Here is a 26491-nt window from a genome sequence, read left to right on the forward strand (position 1 = left end):
CAGCTTCCTTTAGTACTATCTACCTTAGATAAATATATGTTGTATTTTATCCCATTTTTCATTTGCTTCTAGGCATTTGATTCTCTTATTTCCTTCAAAATGTATTCTATGATGTTTATATTATGATATTGGAAAAACAGGCCTCTAGCTACGCGTGTTATTTTTCCACCCTTTTAGATGTAGCAACTATGTTTGATTTTTTTCAAGTACACGATACTGTGACCAATCAATGAATTGCTCCAATGGCAGAAGACTGCGAAGAGAGGCAAAGGCTGTGTGTCCTTGAGGCTCAGGGATGGATGAGAGACTGACCGACCACAACGATTACAAAGGAAGCTGAACTTCTCTCAACAAAAAGGGAATCGGAGGGTAGCCTTTGTTCTAGATCAGCCGGCTGTATCCGAGTGGATCAACCAACTGTTGTAACTGCTTTTCCCTGAGTTAATCAAAAGAATGCAAATATTCCTTCCTGAGTTAGCTAGACCAGCATGGGGAGTGTATACCTGGCTCAACCCAACGTGGAGTATAAAACATGAACAATGAAGAAGAGAACTTTGAAGAGAGCAATGGGTTTCAGCTGGTTTCAACCCACATACTCCTTCCCAGCAACTGGGGATGCAGGGCATCACGATGGTGAACACACTGTGGAGACCAGTAATGAAAATCACATTTGTATCGTGACTCAACTGTATACTGTAATTGCTACACGGTGCTAGGTGCAATTTCTACTTGTACTGTAATTTAAGTGCATTGCTGTATCACTCCGATAAATCAAAATGCCGTGTAACTTCCAATAAGTAAACTCTGTATCAGGCATTAAACCCCCCACACGTGCAGTATCTGCAAGAACTTGGTCAGCATATGCTGGGCTCTGACAAGTGCCCCTTTCACCTTGGCAAGATTTATTAACAAATGCTCACTATCAGGTCAGATTTCACATGCCATTGTTGCAGAACACGGCTGGCAGATTATCTGGCTTCTCTTATGTGAGCATACTAATGTCTTTTATTTTGCTCCTACCTCAGTCGTGGTTGTTTCTTTCCCCTTTACTCATCTTCTCTTTTGACCCCACATTCATCATTCTTGCAGAAAACTGGAAAAACGATCTGTCTGGTTCTGATGACACCAGTGTCCTACTCCTACTAAAGCAGGACTCCCCCATCCTTCTCTTTCTCGTTTTACCTACACAGATGCTATTTGTTTTAATAGCCCGTGCTAGGATAACTCAGCTTGACTTTTGGCAAATCTGACTTTATCCCTAACATATGCTGGCTTCTAAGAGACAGTTTTGTCCGCTGTTCAGTTCCTTTTTCTGTTCCTTACAGATCTCCACTTATTTCCACTATCTTCTCCTTTGATAACTAATATGAAATTGGCTCTCGGATCTCCAGGTACAAGTTTCTGCCTCTTAAAGCTTAGGGTGCTGATTCCTGATGGTTTTCTTAGAACCTGGAGTTCAGGGCACCTATCATACAAATTTTCCTGAGTATTCCAGGCCAAAAGGCATTCCAAATGAATTTCCTTAGTTTTGAATGTTTGTTTTATACAGATGTGATTTTTTTTTCTTTTTACTTCCCTTGCGTTTAAATGAATCAAACGGTCATTATTCAGTTTGACGTTATTTTCTATGACTGGGTCATTTATTCTATCTTCATTACCTACCAATACTACATCTGAAATAGTATTTTCCTGGTTCAGTAATCTGTTGGCAGGAATATCTACTATTTCACTAACACTTGTTCTCCAAAATATATCAGAGAAATTAAAGCTTGGAAACGATACAAGTCCTAGACGTATTTCTCTCTATAGTAACATTTGACAGGCCTCTACATATAGCCAAGTCAAGTGTTAAACCTGCAAAACAGATTCCTAGCACTACACCACTCCAAACTTTTAGCAGCTTTTCCCGCAGTGACTTTGACCTAAACAGATGTTGATGTATCTTTACTATCTTTTATTTCTCTTAAGCCGATCATAACCCTACAGCATAATGCTACCCTGTCAGCTTAACTGTCTTTTATATATAAACTATAATAAAGCGGCTCTGTGCATTTTATAATCATATAATTATAGAATTTTGTAGAAGAGTCTATGCTTTCACAGATAATGTCTCTTTGCACACAGCATGTGATGAAACCTTTAGAACTACAAACCGAGTAAGAACTGAAGGAGTCTTGCCTTCCTGAGTGTTTGGGACTTCAAACAGCAGCTCTGCACAGTGTGACTTTCTCACAAACAGAAGGAACAGATCAGATCCCTGGATGCAGGTAAATCACACCGGCCAGGAAATTTAATCCTAAATTCCTCAATACCAAAAAAGTGATTTGACTCATTGAGTCCTTCCAGCTCTCCTTTTCCTCTGCCAAACCCCATCAGGTGCGGAGAGGGGGCTGGCTGTATCTGACGGGTTGCTGACAGTTTTCCTAAAGACCCCGTGCTTATTTCCTCTGTTAATTAAACGACCAGACTCACATCGGTCACATCGTCGGTGTGAAGGCTGCTCCCCCGTGCCTGGGGAGGGAGGCATGCACCTCATGGAGGGGCTTACTTGGCACTGACCTAACAGAATCAATCTGAAAGGAGGTTTTAAACTTTGATCAATCAAAGATGACAGCCACAAGAATGTTTTGATCGAATTATATCAAATCTATATGATTGCATAGTGCAACAGTTTATAAACATGGTAGGAAAGAATATTCTCTTTTTGTGAATGTAAGTAAAACATTTCCATTGAGCCTACGGGAGATTTGCATGCACATGAAATACAAGATCAATCTACTACAGAGTTTTGACATACAAGGACTTTATGTTTACGCTTTGGCTGATGTTTAGCATGCTGCAGTGCAGCAAATAGAAAAGTGTAGTTGAGCTGTCATGTAAGATAATTGATTTTGACAAGACTACAAGTTAATTCGTCACTATTTTGCAACTTATTTGGAAATTCTTTGCAGCAATGTCCCAGAGGACAGCATGTAATCGCTTGTAAACTGAAATTAGGTCCAGAGTTAAATATCATTAAATCTCAGGTACAGCCAGAGCTCAGCATGTGACTACTAATGCATTACCTTCCCCATTACATCAAGGACACAACTGTAGCAAAGGTTATGAAGATTATTGCTCAAGTTGCAAATTGCTTATAACTAGAGAATTAAGTTGAGATAAATTTCCAGGCAGCCTACAAATGGGTGTAAGAGAAAAGCCATTGAACGGACACCTGAAAATCATTAATGTCCCCATGCACTCATATTTTCTTGCATTTGTCTTGCACGCGCACACACACACACACAAACCTTAAGTGAAATAAAATAAAGAGGATTATTAAAGCTCATCTTTGTACTAATATAACCAATTTAAGTCACCACTCACATTAGCCATTCCAATGTTTTACTATAATAGAGTATGAAGGATTGGTAGATATTTTAAAACTGTATTGCAAAGACCATATTGTTTGACAGTTTTATTCAAGACTGTTAAATATTAATTGCTGAACAAAAGGGTGCATTAAAAAATTATGTTGGATACAAATAATTCAACTCCTTGCAACTAGAAAGAATATTTGCTTATTCACCTTCTCTCATGCCACAGCTAATGATCTCACTTTGCCTAGGTTTTGGGGGTCTTGGCGGTAATTTCTACCAGCGTGAACACGCAACTGCGGTTAGCATTTGACTTAGATATGGAAGTGAAGGCACTAAAGGAGGAAGGAGAAGGAACTAAATTGAGACTCTTCACGCAAATCCATCTTGCTTTCAAATAGACAGTACATTAGAGTCAGAAGACCTCCTTAATTTCAGTAATTACTTTTTAATGATCATAAGCAAACAAAAGACACTAGGTGGGTGCCATGTGCCAGGAGACTCAGTGCAGTATATGGTCAGAGTCAGAAAACTAATCATCCCCACCTGTTCTCAAAACCTGCCAGCATCTGAGACTGGTTTGGGTTCAATTTCTAAAGAAATGGAGACCGTTCATTCTAATTAGGCTGTTGGAGCAGGGACACCTGTACTGAAAAGTTATCTGAAAGTAGGCTCAGATGGTGACTGAGATGCCTTTCAGCAACAGTCACTGATTTTGCAGAAACAATCCTCTGTCCATTACTGGAACTAAAGTAAATACAAATTCTCTTGTGTTTTATAGACTCTTATTTCCTAAATTTTAGAAAATGCCCCACAAACCTCTGTATATATCTCTTCCCCCCCCCCCCCCCTTCTCCTCCCCTCCACTTCAAGTTCAAATATAGAAATAGATTGCTCAAGTCCCCTGGGGTGTCAGCCTGGCATCCTTTGTAAATGTTGAATTCACGTAACACGGATTACGTTCAATAAGTGTTTCTGCTTGCCCATCTCTGTTTTCCACTATTATGTGAGAGGGAGACCACAATGTGACACTGGTGACACACTTGGAGGCTTCCACTTAAATAGTGACTCAGCTAAGAAAGTAACCACACCAAATAGTTGTAATTTGGATGTGTAGCCCGAAAAGGCAGACTGTCATCTTGAAATGCATTAAAGGAATCTTTCTGTGATATAAACCGGTGTTGTAGACTCTTAGCCAGGCTACCTAAGCAGCAGCAGAGCAGTCTGGGAAAGACAGGGAATAACAGAGAACTCGAGGTACTAAAACCCTGCCACCGCTCCGCTTGAGAGCCATTTCGTTGCTCTGTTGCAACATCTCACTGTGGGTAAAACAGTAGGCAGCTCCTTGAAACCCACTTTACTCCCTGCCCGGTGGATAACATAATCAGGAAGGCAGCAGCTCACCGTGCGGAGCTGCGAGCTCGGGAAGCCTCTACACAAAGGCGGCTGTGGCCTCCGACTGTTTGTAAGGGCATCAAGGGTATCTGACTCTCTTCCCACCCAGGAGTTAGGTGGTATTAAGGGCAAGAAGGGAGGGAAGTAAAGAAAAAGAATGGATACAAGCAGAAAGCAAGAGAAAAATGAGAAGGAAGGGAGACAATAAGACACGGGGATGAAAGGCAGTGAGAGCCTGGGTCCAGCACAAAGGATCATCTCTTAACTTCAGCCTGCCGTGGTAGTAGCATCTCAAGACCAGGGTATTTTACGAACTGGTGATGCCAGCCATGCCTCGATATAAATCCCAGTTCCCTTCCCGATAAGGAAAAAACTTAGCCTGCTTTCTGGCCTGTATTTATTGGAGAGAGAAAAAAGTTTTAGTAATGTGACATTGTTCACTGTGAGTTAGTTTCTTTAATGAGATACAGGACTGCGCTCAACTACTAAAACAAAGGAACCGGTTCATGTTTAATGTGTCCAGAGAATCACTGTGTTGAAAGCCTGACATAAAGGGGTGGATGAGTCAGGAAAAATCAGAAAGCCTCATTTAACGTGTCATTCAAAATTTACCATTAATTGTCAGATGTCCCTTTGTTAACAACGGGGGGCTGCATGTGAAGCATTCTGGGAAGACAGACTTTGGACCATGAAAAGTCCGGCAGCACCATCACCCAGGTGCTACTCAAGTTGTCCCTTATGCTGAACATGAAACAATCCCAACCAGGTGGAAGATGATTTTCGGGGATCGTGTGGGTGATGGCAGTGGGAATGCTGCAAGCAGGAAAGGACTGGGGGGAAGCCCTTTGCTTCGTGGTTTTGAAATATAGTTTCATTCACTATAGGTTAGGCCAAGGCTAGTTATGCATTGATGTTTACATATTTAGATCCAAGTGGAATAAGTAACTCAAACAAACCTGTTTCCTTCTCTTAAAAACAAAAAATAAGCCAAGTGTAACTTTCTCTGTACTATACATCTTTTTCTGGAGTTTAAAAGCTTTTACACATTTACAGAGCTCTAGTAGCCTTGCAATGCTGACCTGCTGCCGGGGTTTTTGTTCTTTAAATCTTATCAAAATAGCGAATATCTGCAATTCATTTCAGAACTGTGCTCTGCATTAGGAAGTTAATGTACTGATTAATTTACCTAATTACAGTAAAACAAACAATCCTGCAACTGAGGCCGGTCTGTTCACTTACTTAAAATGCAATTACACAGAGGCACTGCGCAGATAGAATCAGCTGCTAGATATCTGAGGACTGGGCCATGATAAAATTTTAAACATTTCTTCTGGTCATGTTTCTGTTTTTCAAGTCTGTCTCTTCTGAAATATCAGAGACTAGTTTGATATTTAATTTCCATTTCTTTATCGAAACCGGGAAAATACGTGGGTCTGGACGAAGACGCTGAGAAAGAAGTAAATGTAAAAGTCAATCATTCTGGGAGTTGCTGGATGGTAATGAACATGTTTCCTATGCACCGTGTAAAGGGAAAATAAAGTTCCATTTCTGTGCAGAGAGCTCACATCAGATCAATTAACTACTGAAAGCTCATTTAGGGGCTGGAGCTGAGCCTCATTTTGAGATCTTCAGTGAAATGTAAGAGGTAGAGGAACCTCATAATTCTCCTCACAGAGGACTGAGCATCACTGTAAATGCTCAGTGTACAGACTTCCACTGACAAAGTCATTTTTTCATGAAGGTGCTGTATCCGAAATAGAAAACCTCAAAACGTGTGTCCCTCCTGAATCCCATTGTAATGGAAGTATAAGAAGAAATTCTTAGTGATGAAGAAAAATAGGATTTTTAACCTAATTTACTATAATTTTAACTTGCCTTTCTTGAATGTTATGAAACTCTCAATTTCATATACAAGATGCATGACTCATGTACCTGTGCCGATCATTGCTTATTTTATTAAAGAAAGCATTCAATTTCAGTAAAGAAATGTGGAAATTCTGTGTTGTGCAACAAGCACAGGAAGCGTCATGGAAAATGGTACTGACAGCGTCAGAACATCTCTTCATCAAGACAGAGCATCTCTTGATCAAGACCAGTACATAGAGCTTTATGATTTCTGTTTTACTTTCGCATGCCATACTGCTACACCTATTTTTTTACGTGCAAAAGACTTGCAGAAAAGGTAGAATTCAGACTTTTATCTGCAGCACAGCACTTTGTGGCAGCCTTGAATTGCAAATTAGGAGCAAAGCCACCCTGTATCTTAATTTGAGGAACTGTCTGGTTAAAAGACAACTGGAAGGAGTGTCTTCTCAAAAGACAGTCATGTTATTGGATTAGAAACAATTCATTTTTATGACTTTTCTAAGACAAAGTAATTACCATTAAAATTCAGTATTTTTTCTCCTCTACTCTTCAACTTGAGAAAAACATTTGAAGTTGAGAAAGAGTTTGGTTAGTCTGAAATTCCTGTTTCCACTGAGAGCCCTGTTTACTCCCGAATACATTTGATAAAAATAAAAGCATCCAGTGTAACAAATTTCTGATAGTACTATCTGAATGGTAAGCTGGTTTATGTACCAAGAGAAAATCGATAATCTTGGTAACACTGGCAAGTAATGTAACAAAACAATTAAGGAGTTTTCTCATGAAAAATTTAACAAGAAGGAAGAACTGTTCCATAAGCTGATACCAAGAGAAGATATTTTCTTTACTGGCTGTTCTTTTGGTAAGTACTTAAAATAATTTGTTTCAGTATTTTAAAGCCTGCAGGACTTGCATAGACAATCTAGCAGGGCACAGAATAATATAGAAAAAAAATCCTATTGAAAACACAGAGAGAATTAAATGTTATTTAAGAATTAATTAAATGAAAGAAATAATTAGTATTGAATTTTAAAAGTTGTCCTCAAAAATTACCAAGGCAAAGGCAAAAATGATAGAGTTACACGTGTATCGCCATATGGAAAGGTCAGCACATTTAAATGTTCATGAACCAGGATATTTATTAAAATTGTCCTAAGTAGCTGCAGAACCAATTCAAAACTAAGCACAGAAGATACTTGGATCCATTCATCTTCTTGAAAGTGTCTCCACTGTAAATGAAACTATGGAAATTTGAAAAGAGTGAATCTCTCTAATTTGACCTGATGGTTCTCATCTTGACTCTGCCTGCTTATTTCATCTTAACTGAGCAAAAGGAAAAACCAAAATGGCCATTAGAAAACAGAGGATTAAAAGAAACCATAGTACTTAAAGGGGAAGCCACTTCCTCGTTTGGCAGTGCACTGGCCACATAGTCACATTACTGGGATTTCAAAACTGTCAATGAAATGCCATTTGCAAAGGTCCTGAGAATCAGCATTCAGATTTAAATTTTTGTTTACATAATGAAGCCTGTTTTCCTACAGACAGGTCTGTGTTGTTTCCCTGCTCTCCCATTATCGCAATACCAGCCTGATCCTTAGAATTCCCTACATCCCCACCATCTTTGCAATATCTGTATTTCCCCCTCTCCAGGTCTCTCCCTTGCCACACCTGTGCAGTATTATAGATGCTTCCCGTGCCATCTGACCCCCCAAAAGGGCAAAAGACAACAAAAACCTGTTCCTGTTTCTGAGTTCCCTTTGTGCTGGCCTGGATGTGCATGCTGAACGGTGATGGACAAATCAAACAGAAGAAATAATTTTGAGTTAGTGCTACAAACTTTCCGCTCACAGCGGACCAAACGTGTGTTTCCCTGCTCTGCCCAGGCAATACTTTCCACAAAACTTGCAGGAAGTTGATAACTTTGAACTCTTTTCTACCATGTCAGATTTGGGTGAATCGGTCAGGGCAGGAGACAATAGGCACACATAGATGACCTGAGTCTCCTTCTGTAATCAGAGTAGTAACAAATTTCTGACGAGTGCAGTTGTGCCTACTATATAGAAACAATTCAGACATTATTGAGTTTAAACATCTGACAGCGGCTGAGTTTCTGTTGTCATTTATATGAATCCAGAATAATTCCACTTGCGTAGTTCTATATTAATAAAAGAGCGATCAAAGTGTGATCCAATGCTCTCCCAAGATGCAACATGTCCTTTACAACAACACAGCAAATGAAGCACAAGAGAATGAAAAGTGAATTAAAAAAACATTGATCTTGCAGATACAAAACAAAGTTGGGATAAATATTAGTGCTGATGATTTCCTTTCCATTATCCACAATGTGTTTTTCCTCACAAAGAAGAAGTGGTTTAACACCATCTATCACTCATATAATGGATGAAGCGTGAAAGATGCCTTCAAGCAAGTTAGCAGCTTGGCTGTGCCTCAATTTGTCATAGTCATGCACAAAGAAAAAATGCACCTCCTAATACATTCAAACATGTTGCATCCTGGAAGAACAACCCAACAGCTGAACATCTATAATACAGACTGCAACATCATGACTGCATGTCAAAGTAATTAATTAACATTTCTTTCTGCCAGATAGAACACATACATTCGCTACAGAACACACAACATTTGATCTTATTAATTTAATGAGAACACCTATTTCTTCTGTAGCGGTTTTCATCTAGGAACTCTAGTATCCCACACAAAGGAGGTTAGGCTCACCGTTTTACAAAAGAGTAAGTGAAATACAAAGAGGGAAAGGGATATGTCCAGAATGACGTAGCAGTCCAGAAACAGAGTTGGGAACAGAGCCTAAATTCTTGAATATGAGTATGAAATTCTAGCATTGTTGAATTTACTGGTACCCAAAATCCATCCTGTCAAGAGAATTTCTGTGGCATTTCAGGATTTCAGAAGGAGAATAACCATGTAATTCTTTGGATAGGCTCACCATAAGAAAGTTCTGCTCTCATATGCAGAAGATTCCCATGGGCTTTCAGAATACTCTGACCTGCTGCTTATATATTCTATGTTTTCTATCATATCTAGCAATTCAGTAAGCCCCTTGCTCTGATTCAGAGATCACTAAAGTTACAGTAATAAAATTATTCATAGAATCATAGAATTGTAGAATAGTTGAGGTGGAAAGGGCCCTTGGAAACCATCTAGTGCAAACCCCCTGCTCAAAGCAGGGTAAGCTACAACAGGTTGCCAAAGACTGCTTTCAGCTGAATTTTGAATATCTCCAAGGACAGACTCCACAATCTCTCTGAGCCACCTATTCCAGTATTTAATCACCCTTACAGTAAAAGAGAGTTTTTTAATACTTAAGTGGAACTTCTTGTATTTCGATGATCTCAGTAAGCTGTGAATCTAAGCACTCCAAAGAGGCCTGGAACCCAGCTGCTGAGGATGACAGATGGTGAGACTGTCTCATTGATCTCACAGAGTGGTGGTCCCTAAGAAACCCAGAACCCGGCTGCCGCCATCAGATTCTATGAATAGGCTAAATAAAAAGACCCTCTTCCCAATACACTTCCGAACGAGCTCTGACAAAAGTAATTCTTCACCTGATGTTGAAAACAAATTCATTGGGCTCTGTCCTGAAAATCGTATTCCAAGATGTATCATAACCCCACCAAACCTGGAAGGAAGAGTTACCACCCTGTACCAGTATCCCCAGATTGGAATCTGGGGAATTCCAATGTCTGGAATTTATCCTAGAAGATGGAAATAATATTTGCAGAAATGCATGCATTTTCTTACTGCTATCCCAGTTGAACTAGATACCTATGTAACTGGGAAGTACTAATAGACAGGCTAAAGCAGATGATGAAGCAAAGGTTATTTTGGATTCTCAAGAATTCATCAAGCTTACAGTCACGTCTCCCTACCTCCCACCCCAGCAGCAAACTTTGCAATCCCTATGGAAAAATGGACCTTCCATGCAAATGCTCATACCTTTCTGCAAACCTGTGTCCTTCTGCAGCTTTGATATTCATTTTGAATACTTTCACTGAAATGAAGTGAAAGTATCAGACTTTGATCCTTGGCTGAAAACTCTCCTGCAATCAATTTTCCTGATTTACTAATACTGCTACATAACTAGAACACTGCAACTCTGTACAAAGGGTTCATAAAGGTGAGAATTAAGCAGACAGTAGGTAAGAAACCCTTACCTCTGTTACTACCACAAATATCCATTCCTTCATGTTTTAGCTGTTTCTGGTAAAATTTGAATTTTGCAGGCTAATTTCACCCAATCTGCCCTGTATTTGACGCACGTATATTTAAGCATTCTGGACAGGGCTTATACGGCTTAGCAGTCTCTGGCCTTTGCATGAATAGGCACTGTGTGATAGGCAGAAAAGCTATTGAAAATGATGAACTGCAGAGACTTTTTTGTTGAATGACCACCCTCCAAGATCAAAGAATGAGTGTTTTATCTCTCTGCTTTCTGGCTGATGCCCACAAAGATCTTCCTGATATAGTATTTACTCTCAGTAATAATACATACGTCATTTCTATCTGGCATTTACTGTTGTTTCTTATTCCTTCTTGCACAACGCACACCAAAGCTGTGAAAGTGGTTCAAACTTACTATTACAAAGCAGTTGTGGATGGGAACCTTTCTCACACGCTTTCCCTTTTTCACCTTTCTTCAGTGAAGTCCCAACTGGTTTTTAAGAATAAGTCTATGTGTAGCAGTAGGTCTCTTTATTTAACTCCACAACCCAGAAACTCAACATGCATTGTTATTATCTGATTGTATCCATCTTTTAGGTCACTGATCACATTTCATGAGTTCTTGCAATTACAAAGAGTGACACACATATCTGTGACACTTGGGTTTCTTCCCAGCTCCCCTGACAAATGGCCTTCACCATGCTTTCTTGAACAGGATTCAGGTCTTTTGAACTCTCATTTTCACTCCAAAACTTTCAGATACTCTGCTGGGTTAACACAGGCATGTTTAATAAATAAAATCCTGCAGTTTCTCTACACTGACTCAAGCCTTTTTGAGCTGTAAAGGAATGACTGGAGGATGTGCTTGTTATACACCGCATGTTCAAGGCGATCAAATGGTATAAGGAAGGGTTAAGACTGAAGGTGTAAAATATTTTCATGAGTACAGCAATACAAGTGAACTTTTGACTGTAGAAATTTTCCTTAATGTGCAAAATTTCTGGTATTTCACCTAACATTTTTGTCAGTAACAAAATAAAAACTGGCTATTGAAAACTGCACTTTCTTTGCTTGCACTACTCTTCCAGGCCAAGAAAAGGCAGTTTTGGCAGTTGAATGCACTATAACTTCCAGCATTCCACTTTGATACGTCGTGTTTAAGCATTAAACAGTGTTTATTGAAGCTATAGTGTCTATAGTGTCGATGATGACTATAGAATAGATGTTTACATCCCTTCATAAACACTTAAACGGGTTTCTTTGCCGGCACCAAAAAAAGACAAATGCCGCTTTAACCAGAGCACTTCACCTCTAAATCCTTCTTCTGTCAGGTTATCACCTCTGGTTTGCAAGCATTAAAGTCTTTCTCATTTTACTAAATTGTTTGCATGATAAAGAGACATTCTTTCAACATCTTGGCTTTTCCCACTTGAGGCAATTCCTGGCATGTTGAGGTTTGCTTTCCCTTTATCATTGCCATTCCTTTTGTTCTCACAAGCTCACTGTGACTTTCACCCTCATTGCCCTGGCTGCGGCATCTCCCACCACCATCCTATCCCCCCTACTTCCACATCACTTTCTTATTTTGACAAAATCTTTAATTTCTAATTAGGAGAATCAGCCAGTAACTGTCTGCTCACAAGTCTGAAATTCTTGATGCCCCTCATATTTTGCAAAACATCTGAATGTTTTATTATTGTCTCGAGTCCAGCTCTCTGCCCACTGAGCTCCCTTGCTATCCCCAGCTGCTTCTGGCTGTCATCTCACCTTGCTTCTTTTTCCATTCCCCCCCCGCCCCCAGTCCTTCTCTGTCATGTCTTGATCTTTAGTTTGCACTGCTTTTATTCCATGCTCCCGTGCCTATCACCTTTCCCCTGCTCTTCTTGGATTTGGCCCCTGTTCCTAACTATATGTTTGTGGTTACACTACAACAATCTCCTCTGGAGTGTCAGGTATGATGCTAGCACACCATCTGCTCATTTATTTCCTTTGGTCACAACACATTTCCTCATTTTGTGTGCTTTTCCTTACAGATAACTGTGGGCCCTCTACATTCCCTGCCAAAGCTAGATTAGCAGTGAGAGCAAAACGCTCACCTGCGAGCAGTGGTGTGAAGTCTCCGTTCTGCCAAACCCTGGATTTACAGGCAGGTATGCACTTGTTAAGTCCTCTGCTATTTCATTATTTCTCTCCACATCACTGAGGCAGACAAGCTGTTTCAACAAACATTCGTTTCACTGGGGACACAAGATATCTGCTCCTGTGGCAAACTCTTTTTCAGGCCTACAAATAAGTATCAGGGTATCATTTGAGGGGTCCAGGAGAGATTTTCATGAGTGTAATTTGGCAGAACAGGATTTCTCAGAGAAACTTCTTCTGAAAATATTTCACTTCAGAAGTATGCTATCATACCTATGAGAGCACAAATGCTGGGTAAAACAAAGAAGAAAACTCCCTGGAACTTTCCCATTTTACACATAGTCATTTAAGGCCATCACGGGCTCTGAGAAGCTGCTAGAAATGCAAGTGATTGTAAGGCTATTGTAAAAAGAAACTACGAAGAAAATTTTTACCTAAGTTTTACCTGTACAATGGCACATTCATCTCTAGCTTTCACTCTAAAAGAGGTGTCTTTTACTCATACACAAATATTTTGTTGACACGGAAATAACTTTTAAAACAATAAATAACAGAACGATTCAATACACTGTCATATACACATTAGGCAATGGAGTAAATTGGCGTTATCATTCTCTCATTTTAAACTGTCATGTTGCATCACTTCTGCATACTCTTCTGCAGATCTGATCATCACAGCTCTAAAGTTAGCAAAGCTGCCTCCAGGCTATATTTTAAATGCAACCCACCCAAGATACCAAGGCCAGCTGCACATTACAGCCTCACTCATCTTTAGCAAAGATATTAATTGATGGCTGAGCTCTCATCAACGCCACTGCAGTCCGCCGTCCTTTTTCAGCTGCGATACAGGCCCAGCTAATCCACATGATGAATATACTCAACTCCCACAGAAATCAAAAAGAAATAAGGACTCCCCACCTTTGTGGAGGCTTATCTAAGATCACAAGAAATCAGGGTGAAGTCTGAGGAAAAATTTTAGCATGTAACATTTTTCTTTAGCAAAGACACTGCCTACATTAAACATGGGGTCAGTGAGCAGGCGTAGGAAGGGAGGGGACACGAACGATATGGACTTCATTTTCGGAAAGCTGTTCAGTACAGCAGCCAAAGTATAGTTAAAATACAGCCAGCCGCTATTTTTTGAAAGAAAGTATTTTAGTATCTTTGTATGTAAATGCCGGAATTTACAGCTAAACAAAGAAACAATCAATCACAGACAGGGAAAGCTGAGTATCTACAAGCTTTCTCCCTGCAACCTTTCTCCCATGTCTAGGGCGTACTCACTGATGCTGCTGGAATGAATTGACCGACTCTGCCTCAGCTCTCCAGTATCAGTACACAAGGAGCCTTATCTCTAACGCTGGGTGATGGATGACTGCTATTTGCTAGCAAATTTTACCTGCTGGGGGCCTGAGGAAAATTTCAAGTCTTATTTCTGAATGAAAGCTTTTGTTTCTCTTTTTGATTTCAACCTTTAATTACTGCCCATAAAATAGTGTTGTAACTAGGGAGAAGAGCATTTTTGGGAAAATCCTGAAAGCACTGACTCGGGCAGTAGGGCCTTTCCCAGTCGGAGCACGTGTCTTTGGAGACAGATACTCATAACCCAGCAAAAGTCAGAGTAGACCTGAGGCTTCTCCAGGTTCAGGTGCCTGAAATAGCTCCCAGGGGATTTTCTGATACCTCGGTGTTGGACAGTTAGCTGAGCCCTGCCCTCTCCAAGCATTCCTTGAAATACCTTACCATATCTAACACAGAGACAAGTGGGTTAGAAGCTTTCCCAAGGACCACTATATCTTTTTTTCTGTTTGTTAGCAAGCAAAAACCCTGGGAATACTTTTGCGTGGGTGTCCACATCTGAGATTTTTGCCCATGCTTTGGGAGAGGGAATTCTACTGTTTTCGCCACGTCACAGCTCTTCAGTGACCAGGCCATAAAATTTTACCAATGGTACTTTTAAATTGATCTAAAGTCTGCTCATTTGTGTAGTGCACATTTAAAGCCACATTACTGTAAGATGCTCCAGCAATGAAATTTAGCATTAGCAATTCAGTTCATTAAAAAGGATATTTTAGTAGGTTCTTTCTTTTATAGCTATTACCCTGTCTAAAGTGAGAAATACCTCAGTCAAATTAATAAAACTAACAACTTGTCACACATACGCTGCTTTTCTATGAAGTCTCCTCTGCTTTCACCAGTTCGGCAGCCAAGGAAAGATATATGTGAGCCAAATCCCCCCCTTGCATAACCACACAAAACCTGCATGGGAATGCATTTAGCCCATTCAGTCCTAGTAACCATGGTTTCATTTTCTGAAAATTATCCTTAAAGTGTAAATTTTTAGTCAACCATCGAGCCATTGCCCAGATAAGAGAATAGCTATATCATAAACTTCCAGATGTGGCAGGTGTGCTCAAAGTTCAGTGGGGCTCTGCTTTGGGAGGGCAGGCTACTCTGTACTCTCAGTTAGTAGCCAGTAGATTGATTTTCCAGAGATACCCAGCACACACAGTTGCCCAATAATTTGATTACATGGACACAGCATTTCCAGCATTTCCATACTGCTCATATACAGCTCACCAGGGGCTGGAGAGTGGGTAAATGCGAGGTGATAAGCTGAGACAGCCATTAGTCTTAAATCTGTCCTCTCACCTCCTGTTTGTCAACTGTGTGCCTTAAAGCAATGTAGAAATACATCAAAATTACAATTACACAATTGTAGGTTATTAATTATATAACATACATAATTTTCCATGTATCATTTATCTGGACTAGGAAAGAACTCTTTCTGTATGTCCTTTATTCCCAGCTAAGTACTCGAGGACCAGATCGATACAGGCATGTCTGTTGACCACTGCAGCTGACCACAGAAATCCCAGCAGCCCCAGTTTGGATCCAGACAGTCATTTTTCCTAAAGTAATAGAGAGAGAAAGTCTATGTACATAGAAAGACTAAGTCAAGAGAAAGACTACAAAATGGCGTTGCTACTTCAGGCCAATACAGAAGACAAACTCCGAGCATGCAGCAGCCTCATTGGCTACCAGTCTGGGTACGGATGGGAAGTATGGGTTTAACAAATCATCTGAATTTAATATGAATATTCACTCTAGCGCATAATGCATTATGGGCTTACCTCTGAAACCAAAGCAGCCAAACATGGAAAGAACTGGATGTTTTAACAGAGGAGACAATTTTGGTAATATTGTAATAATTACATAGAATTGTGCAGACTTATTCTGATATCATTTTACATTTTTTAAAAATCTTTATTAGACAACTGGAAGCCTGTTACACTACATACCCAAATTATCTTCTTATCACATCTCTGTCCTCTGGTACTCACCTATGCGGTAGGTCCAAATATTATCTCTGCCTAGAACTAAGGAGTATGTTCAGATGACTGACCTGTGTATCGTGCTCTGCTCTGCAGGAGACCTGGCCTTAAGCCTGAGCCTCTCTTTCTGGATACTGGCAAAGCTGGCAGTGGGTTTAGTTCACTGAAAGAAGCACCTGCCATTGCTCAGCCTGGATGATACTCAATAACTCTTGGTCCCTAAATGAGATGCTCATCAACCTGATTTTCCCCCCTCGTCTCTTAAGTTCCCATTCAGATAATGACTTAAGCATTTATCTAACTTAACTTAAATAACATAGGTTGTTCATTATTGACTTTAAAAGGACTATTCATATGCATGAAGTACATTGCTAGATCAAGCCTTAAGAGCAACGGCACACACTAGAAGACAGAACTCCAGGGACTGGAGCAGACAGAGTCAGGTCAGCCCAACTGACTCTTCAAAAGCACTCAAAAGAGGCAGTCTCAGAGGAGGGCTGGGACTGCTGGGGGGAAACGATCTGTCACCACCTTGGCTTTAGATGCGACCAGCTGATTTAACGAAGGAAGTCCTTTCCCACACTCTGACAGGGAAGATGAAGATGAAAGTGAAAAGTAAAAGGACACAGGGTGCTGAATTTCTATTTTTCACTCACTTTAGTACAAGACTTAGGACAACTGGCAACTGATCTATTCATCATCACTGAATCACACAGAAGAAGTGTAGAAAGCAATTTCTTCCCAAAGTAAATCTTGGATCTACTTTTCCTTTTTCAGAATCAACTGTGGCCTTTTGCTCAGCCCAGTCACTGTGGGAAAAGCCAAGGTTAATACCACTCTCATACCTTTCCATAAGCTTGCAGCACCTCCACAGCGGTTAGCTCACGGAAGCTTAGAGGATACTACCATATCTCTAATAGAGTGAGGAGAAACCGCCACAAACAATTGAGTAGATATTAACAGCTTCAGCGAGAGACAAAATATTCCCACCGAATGAAAAATGATGGATTAGCCCAGTTTAATGCAGCCAAACTATCTGTGTAAAAATATATACAGGACATGCTGCTGTGCTACTAACTGCACTGAACAGCAGCTTGTGTTTACTTTTTTATTCCCTGGTTACAGGCTGTCCTGCGTAGGCTGGGCCCATGAAGATACGCTGCTACAGAGACTGCTTAACACATGCAACCTGGGTACGCAAGCCCAAGTGCGTGGGCCCAACATCCAGCAGAGGCAAAAATTAAACACAAGCTGTTTACCTGATTACACCAGTTCAGCAGTGGCTGAAGGGAGTTGGATATTTTTTAAGTTTAAGGAAAAGCAAATTGTTAGAACTGGAAGAGACAGAAATCAATTCCAGTCTGTAATTGCTACGGAAAGATCTTTGTGTAAGCCTCATTGGAGCTTGTTTTTATACATTTGCATCTCTTTGCATGATGTAGTTGTCATCGAGTCTGCAAATCATATCAAAATTAAGCTGCAATTTGAGCTTGGCTCAAATGAAAAGTAGATTAAAACTTTAAAGTCCACATGTTATGGATATGAAATTCTGTTTCGGCTAAACCATTAATTAAGCCTGAATACAAACTCAAGTTTCACAGCTTTTAACAGAGCTTTAGAAACTGCATCTAAACTCAACAGTTGGAGCGACAAGTGAAGTACAAGGGCTTTGATGGAAACAGGAACATTGTACCCGGTTCTGTCACCTCGTTTGGCACTTCGATACAACTGTCACTGTGATACAAACCCACGGCATACACAAATTCCTATACGAGAAACATGGACCGGCCCTGAATCAACGCAGTGGCCCACTAGCTGTTTAGAACAGCTGAGGTCTTGCACCTTTGCACCCCTTTGGCAGACCTGGGTGGTTTCCCAGTCAATCCTATCCCCAAAACATGAGGACAGAAAATTAACTAATGATTCCAGCAGATTTCTTCTTTGGAAATATTTCAAAGCAATTTGAGAACACGGAAGCCAAAATCAAGCCTGAAAAACACCACAGACTCACTGTAAAATACTCTCTTTTTCTCCTGAGATTTCTACTGTTGCTTTCCGTAGCTTGTCAAGCAACCCCCCTTCAGATTTAGCAAAGTATCTGCAGTTCTCATTCATCACAAGTCTCAGAACTGAAGCACTCCAGCTGCTCTAGGGCTATACCCTTAAAGGTGATCTTGCTGTGATGTTATACTTGCCTGTTGTTATGACCTTGGCTATTTTTGACAAAGAGATAAAGATGAAATAGGTTCTTGCTCTTAATGACAGTTTGTACAAAACATCCTTTACAAGGAAAACTCTTACCCATATGTGGACATTACTGATCAGCCTATGCCAGGCAGCAATATTATAATCTCTCTCCCCCAGGTGACGTGGTATGAAGAAAGATGATTTGGCATTATTATGCCAATATTTCTTTAATTACACTTTGGGCAAGTACTGCATTTTCTCCCGAAACTAATAGCAAAGCAAACATTTTGAAAACCACTTTATTTTTTCATTACAACCTCTGTGTTTGTTTACTCTGAAATTTCTCAAACTGGCACACACAATTTTGGAAGGTTCTTTCTTTTAATTCAAGGCTCTTGCTCTGAACTTTCTTTTTCCCACCTGTTGTCCACTCTTTTTGCATTCCCTTCCAACCAGGAAGATTTCTGTGATCTTCCCAGCAATGAAGAATACTCATGAGAGTAAAAATGGTCTTCAATAATATTGGTCGTTGAGTTTTAGCATTTTGAAAGAAAGACCACCTTATCCCTTACAGACCTGATGAATTCAGTGAGATGCTCGTTCAGATTTCACTGACGTATTTTTAGCTGTTTCTTCAAAACTGACTCAGCAACCTCCTTAAACACCGGCTTAACTTAAAGCAGATAAAAAGTCCTGCTCGTGTGTCAAGTTAAGGACATGCTTAAGTGCTTTGCTGGATTGGGGCCTAACGGCTTGCAAATACAGATGGCTATTATCAAGACCCAGAAGAGGCCAGGTAACCACCAACAGTCAATTATATTCCTACCAGAACTTCAAGCCAGTATATCATACTGTTTGAAGTTAATTGCTTTGAAATAATTGGACAGGTGAGCAGGTAAGTTCACACAGAGCATTTGCAATTTTCCTTTGTATTTAAAAAAAACAACAGTGCAGATTGCAGGGACAAAACGGGCATGATTTTAATAAAACAAGTTAAAAGGGAAAGGAAAAGGTATGGGGCTTTTTAAAGACTCTTCCTTTTCATTTTTAGCATCATTAAAACCTTGAAAACATTTTATTCAAGAGCTTCTTTAGTTAATACCTCATTACTTCTCTTTTTATTGTTATGGTAATCAAGCCTTAATATATTGCAGCTTTATAGCATGAAATCAAGGCTAGGCCTGCGGGCATCGACAGATGTACAACAGCATGCAGTAAAACACAGGTATAGAGGCATGCAGAGCTGAATATGGCACAGGGTTTTTTTTTTTGTAATTGTTTAGCAATTTATCTGAAGTTATTTTAACCTTGACAACAGATGAACTCTAACATGTACCATGATCAGTCACTGGGAACCTGCACCAAACAGCAAGTTTTGTGATTTCTGTCTTACAGGCTGAGTTTTAGGAAAGCATGAAACAAAGTCTGAGAAAGATGATTAAATTGTTTGGATGACTACAGGCTGTAGCTGTAACTATTCAAAACATTTAATGAGTATAGTCTAGCCAAGGGAGAATCATAACACTGGGAAACTGCATGTACCACCAAAACCTTGCTTTCCCATAGGAAATTCGTGCTCAGTGTCAGAATTCATACCCTCTCCTGCCACAGGCAGTCTTTGCGGCACACCAAAAAAGAAAAACATTTGGATCTGACTTCTGGTTTTGAAGTGACGCTTGGACCTTGTGCTGGAGCTCTGCTTATGGTTGAATTTCACCCATCAAACCAAATGAAAGTTATATATAATTTTTAGAAAGTTATAACGGTCTCATCTGCAGGGTGTTGAAATACTATCTCAGAAAGAGTGAGTGTCGCTGGATCTTTTCCAAGTAAACGACAACAGACGACCCCCAGTGTCAGGTAGGCTCCACTTCTCAATATTGTTTCAGGAGAAACCAGTCAGGAAACAATTACAGCTCCTGTGAGATTTTCTAAATTTAAAGGGAGTGTTTTGGCTAGCAAATCCTTTCCCAGAAAATAGTTCCAAATAGCCAACACTAAAAGCAATATGCCTGTGACTTAATAAAATCACTGATAGCAAGGGCTGTACAGGAAACTGTGGCCCCACGGGGAGTGGGGTGGCAGGCATACGGCCAACAGCTTCAGATTATCAATCAGCGCGCAGCCCTACAGGGCTCAGAAACAGCCAACAACCGATACCTGTTGCGGCAAACATGCCACCTTCGTAGTAGCCACCCAATATTAATGAAGTAACAGGAAGAAAGTAGGCACAGATAATACATTATTCCAGCAGAAGCGAAAAATGTTTTCTACCTTATTACTGGAGAACAGTAAGATACGACTCAATACGTGGATCGTCAATGTATCTGAAAATCCCAGTTAATCTCAGTTAGGCAAAGGCTCCCAGCTTCTCTCCTCCCTCTTGGAAACACTCAGAGTAACAATCGTACTGTATTCAGCTGATATCTGTTCTATACCTTTTTAATTTAAACAAAGTCTCCTAACAATAAAGAAGCCAGTCATTCAAATTTCTAGTGCCAGGCATAACGGTGAGTAGCTCTCAGCTGCAGTAAAAGCTAACTTCTGCGAGGCCAATCACACTTAGAAGCGTTACATTGGACAGTGCTTGTCAGATCAGACCTTAGGACAAGAATGCATGTTGCCCAGCGTATAACGAATGGAATGAAAGACAATGGGCACTATAGTCCAGCAAACACACTAATTATATTAATAAAATGAAAGCTTAAATTTTGAAGCTAATCCTGGGCTATCATTTATAAAAGTTAACAGGGTATATTTAATTTAGGAATTGGCTAACGCTTCTCTTTCCACCGCTGAAACCTCATAAATGAAATATACTGGATTGCTGCCCGGTGCGGAAATAAAAGTTATGAATAATGTTTCTATCTCAATCATTGTCAGTGCTTTAATATTCCTAATTACTTTAAAAAGCTAAATATTCAATATAGGAAAAACCTTCTTTTTCTTTTTATCTTCACTTGCAAGATTAGTGCAATTTAATAAGAGTCACTGGGTAGTTTTAGTCCACGAGACCATTCTGTACTTGGACATCTTATCCTTTCCTCTTCATTTTTACAAAGAATGGAGTGCTCGTTACCCTGTGTATGCATGTGTGTACAAATGTGTACATCTACATGTGTATGTCCACATTGTCACAGTATTTTTTAATTGTTATTTTTAACTTCTCTAAGTGCACATGCACTGTATAAATGCTCACTGGCTGTTAGGTTAAACGTATCTATTACTAAAAATAACCAAAGGATAGAATGAGTTCCTGAGACTCTATACAATACTTTACAATTGAAGGTACTATTTTTATTTTTTAAAATATTGTTATAGATAGATATTCAGTATGTTATGCTGCCCAATTCTTCCCTTGTCTACATGTCAGGTAATCCTGAAAGGTTGCTTCAAACCCCAAAGCATGGCCTTTCTTTCTGTCCCTCTTCCATGCTCTCTCCCTGTTGCCTTTTCTGGGGTAACTCAGGAGATATCAGCAAGGCTGCAGACAAGACACGAGTAACTTGACCAGAGAAGACTCTGCCCCATTGACTTCAGCCTCTGGAGGTGTTTATCCCCAGTCATATTTAACTCCTATTCTCTTCTAATGCCTTCCTTTATAGATCCCTTTCCTGTTAGCTTTTTTGCCTGGCAATGATGCCTCTTTTTTAAGATCCCAATCAATTTGGGAGAAAGGGAGGAAGTAAAAGCAAAATGAAACGTTCATTCAGTAAATGACTCACAGCATCTTTCTCGATGCAGCTTTATTTACTTGCCTGACGCACAAATAGACTTCATTTAACAAGCTTATTTCCGTTATGTCAATAACGTATTGGGCCCGTGTTACATAACATCTCTGATGTTTGTACTGGAAAGAACGCTAGCCGTTTCATTCCAGCATGAGCTAATCACTTAGACTTAAACTTATCATTACCAATTAAGAGAGTTTGACATACACAGCTTCCTCAGCTGAAAGAATTGAAAGCCTCAAGTGTGAAGTAACTTCCTAGTAAAAGAACTCCCACCACTGCCATTTCCCCAACCCATGCAGTATGGATAATTCAGGGTGTAGATTTTGAGTCAGAAGGTAGAATCTGGACTGCATGAAGAGCCAATGGCAGAACTCCCACTGGCTTCAACAGGACGAGGATTCTGTCTAGAGAGCGTGCTTTCCAAAGAACTCCAAGTACTCCACAGTGTATTTAATGAAGAATGTTTTGTCGTAAAGATTTAAGAGAGAAAAATTTCTTAATGGAGTTATATTATCTATATTGGTATTCCAAGAACAGGACTGAAAGCATTAAGAGCATCCTCCATTGCATTTAACATTTCTTTGTAAAAACAAGCAAAAAAGGTGAAAGTCATTATCATAGGAAAGGGTATTATCACATATTAACTGTTGCAAAATAACCAACTGACAATCTTCATTTTTCCACTTAAAGCATCCAAGTTCTAAGGCCACTGCTTTATTTAAGGGCTTATTTTAATAGCAGCATACATCTTTATCACATTTTTGTAATCTTTACTCACCACTGGAGCAATCAGTACCTCCCCATCCTGGTTCACAATGACAAGTGTCAGGAGAAACACACCTTCCATGCACACACTCCTCTGTGCAGAGTGCTGTTAAGAAGAAACAATACACAGCATTGTAAACATAGTAAGTGGCTGGTAAACATATACTAAACTGTGCCTTAGAGAACAATATTTTGTTTAAAAATATTAAACAAAGCAAACACACAAAAAAGAATTACTTGCAAGATTTAATTAATACTAAGTGACCAAAATAAAATATAGGTCTCTCGACAGCGATAAACTCATTTGTCACTTCAGCTCTTTGTAATGAAAATCTCTAACACCAGAAATTACTTTGGTTAGCAGTTTTGCTTCATAATAAAATTTTTACCAAACTGACACATTATTATTACATTACAGAATATCAGCTTCTGTTGCACTCAAGTTGCTACTGTTCATAAGAGAAAATGGAGCTCAGTTTTAAAAGTATATTAAGATCCAAAATAGATTTGTAAAAAACAGCTGAAGGAAAAGAAATAATTTTACTACATCTTGCAGTAGCTCTAAGTGCAGCCTTGTCTTTTCAAGGTCATCAAGTTTTCCAGAACTACAGTGTTCTATATCTTATTTGTCCACTGTTGGATTATTGAAAGTTCAATATCCTCAAGGTTCAAACTACGAAAAACTGGTTGGTTTTACCGTCTCACTTGTCAGTTGACTAGAGATGTACATGTACTCCCTTTCTTCTCCCTGAGTAGGAGCAGCTCATGGTTTTAAGACTTTTCTTCTCCTGTGCTGCTTTGGTGTCTGACTTTCCAGCGTATGCCGGTATGCCCATCACATACAAACAAATGTGGACAATACTGAATAACTAAAGGCTGAACCTTATTGCTTACTGCTTTATTCCCATTTTACCACTTAGGACATTGTGTGTCAGCGATTCAAACTGGATAGTTAAATTGGAACGTACAATTTCCATCTAGACCAACATGTATGAGTTATTAACAAATATGATGGAGTGGCAATGAGATCACTGTATTAACATATATCTTTTATATATATCATATATATGATTTGTATCGTACATAACCTATGTTTGTATACCCTGCATTTTTATATCAGATGGGAAATGTGGGTATTGTGCTTACCTAACCAAGAACTGGCTGAAGCTGGACTACAAAAGACTTATTCCAAAACAAAGATTAATTCATTCCTGTCTAAACCAAGGCCAGCAGAACTGATTTGGGAAGTAGCTTTGCGTTGCTTTACTGAAAACTTGCTGAACGACCCAATTCACTTTAAATCAGGCAGCGAACCTTTTTAAAGTTGCACTGGGCCTGCATGTGAAATGCCCTTTCAGTTCCCAGGTACCTCATGGGCCAAACGCTTTCCACCAATGTCTTGCACATTTGAATGATTCCAGCTGTATCTGACATTCTGTTTGGAGTACCAGATTGGGTCACATCTTCAGTCTGCACTCAGGCTGGCATCAAAGCTGACAGAAACATTTTGCTTTCTGTTCTGTGTTTGGGTCATTGGACACCAAACCCACTAAGCTATTCACAATATATTTAAATCCAGCTTCAAATCACAAATGAACTTTGAATAATCCTATGGGACAAATCTTCCTGCTCTTTTTCCGTCAAATCACACGTGACCAGCGAGGCGAACGTTGCCTCGTTATAACGACTGCAAGATCTTTCTAGATTAGTCATTTCCCTTCTATGTTCACCGCACATCAAAAGTGCAATTTATTCTTATTTCATATCTTGTGTTTAGACAGTATTGCAGGGGCCATGAAATATTGATAGCTAATTCTCTAGTCACTAATTGTCCTAATCTTTTGTGCATTTATTTTACTTGAGTTAGGGTTTCTGAAGACAGCGAGGCATCCTAGTCTACAGCTGTAAGATGAAATTCAAGGCAGGGTATTAGAAAAACAGGATTTTCCAATAAAGAGATACACGCCTTCATGCAATTGTTTAAAAATGGCTGGTTACCTATGAAAAGAAGTCCACATACAGAACAGCCACAGGCTTCTAATTTGTTAGTAAAAGTACAATGTACTAAAAGATATACAATATGGTGGGATAGGGATACTTTGAAAATTCTGCCCCGTATAGCTTTAAGAATACGTTTCTCATTGATGTAACTCTTCCATATTAGTTTTGGAAGAGGTATGGAAATTGAAACTGAGATTTTTCTGTTCCCTGTATGGACATTTACAAGAATAAATCATTCTTACATGTAAAACACACAACTTTTTTATCCTTTTAACTAGGCCAGGTTCCCAGGTCAAGGCATAATTTGTGAGCAAGAAGCTTGATGGTGAACTATTTCTTTGCTCTTCCAACTAACAAAACTCCTGCTCATTACTGGTCTAAATTTACTTGATTTAGCCACACAAAAATATCACACCTTAACTATGTTAACATAAATATGAAATAATAATGACTAATTAAGCTAATAAAGTTTACTTAATCACTTGTCTATGGACGGAAGTGCTGACTTCTCTAGTAGTGCTCCAGTCCCTTGGGAAGACTGCTATGAGAGACTTACAACCCAGACTCAAGAGACTATTCCTAATTCTAAAGCAATCAGTGATACGCAAAATACAAACAAGTGCTAGAAAGAACTGCATCTTTGGTTTTAGGTGTCTTGAAGCCCCACAGAGCTGAAGATGATAATGTTTAATGAGCAACTGAGTCAAGAAAGGTAAAGATGCTCCTTGGAACTGTGGGTTCTCTCATCCCTGGTTTATTAACTTGCTAAACAAGCAGCTATGAGCTCACTAGCATACAGTCATTTGTGAAATTACACAGGAGTAATTCCATATGTGGGGGTCACAGAAATCCCTCTTTTTTAAAAGGGGAAGCTTTGATATAAGCCATTTTATTCAAGGAGGCAAATAATCAGGCTCCTGCACTGTCTGATTCGAATCAGGCCGATAAAGGTCCATATAAAGGTCATATTAGGGTACAACTCTAAAGTTTAACATAGCAAATAAAATTTTGAATTTCCTCTATAAAAAGGAAGTCTTGCCTTGCTCTAATCTTTAGACTTTAAATTAATTTTTCATTCTATTAACATTCAACATAATAGGATACAATGGTCCCCAAGGCATTCTTCATAATATACTTTGTACAGCGGTTTGCAAATGATCTTACTAGTTAATGGAACTATAAAAATTACTTGCACATAAAGGTCAGGAAAAATAAAGATAAGTATATACTTTCTGCCACTGTCCTGTTCAACACTCAGCTAAAGGCCCCTGGAGTAAAGAAAACTTGTACTAATGCAAGGAATATAATTCCTCCCAGTCTAATAGCCCAAGCAGTTCAACCTTTGGAATTCCAGACTTTTTATGTCTGCATTTTCCCTTGACCAATTCTCTTGAACAATCCAGCACCTCATTGATCAGTTTATTATTAGCATTCTTGGCATGAGTTTAAGATCAGTTTGTAGTTTGATTCAGCCTGGTAATAAAATGACCTACATCAAAGCCCTGCCAAA

At 39.5% G+C, this 26491-nt stretch overlaps 1 protein-coding gene across 5 annotated transcripts in view; it reads right to left on the reverse strand.

Moving 5' to 3' along the window:
• MEGF11 (multiple EGF like domains 11) overlaps positions 1-26491 on the reverse strand; it is a 283185-nt gene that overhangs the window by 161550 nt on the left and 95144 nt on the right. For all 5 annotated transcript variants that reach the window (XM_054836544.1, XM_054836547.1, XM_054836545.1 and 2 more), the window contains exon 6: positions 22994-23086. In XM_054836544.1, the coding sequence (XP_054692519.1) occupies positions 22994-23086 (93 nt within the window). The remainder of the gene's footprint in view (positions 1-22993; positions 23087-26491) is intronic.

The sequence above is a fragment of the Grus americana genome, chromosome 10 (genome assembly GCF_028858705.1).
Source record: "Grus americana isolate bGruAme1 chromosome 10, bGruAme1.mat, whole genome shotgun sequence".
NCBI classification, from domain to species: domain Eukaryota; kingdom Metazoa; phylum Chordata; class Aves; order Gruiformes; family Gruidae; genus Grus; species Grus americana.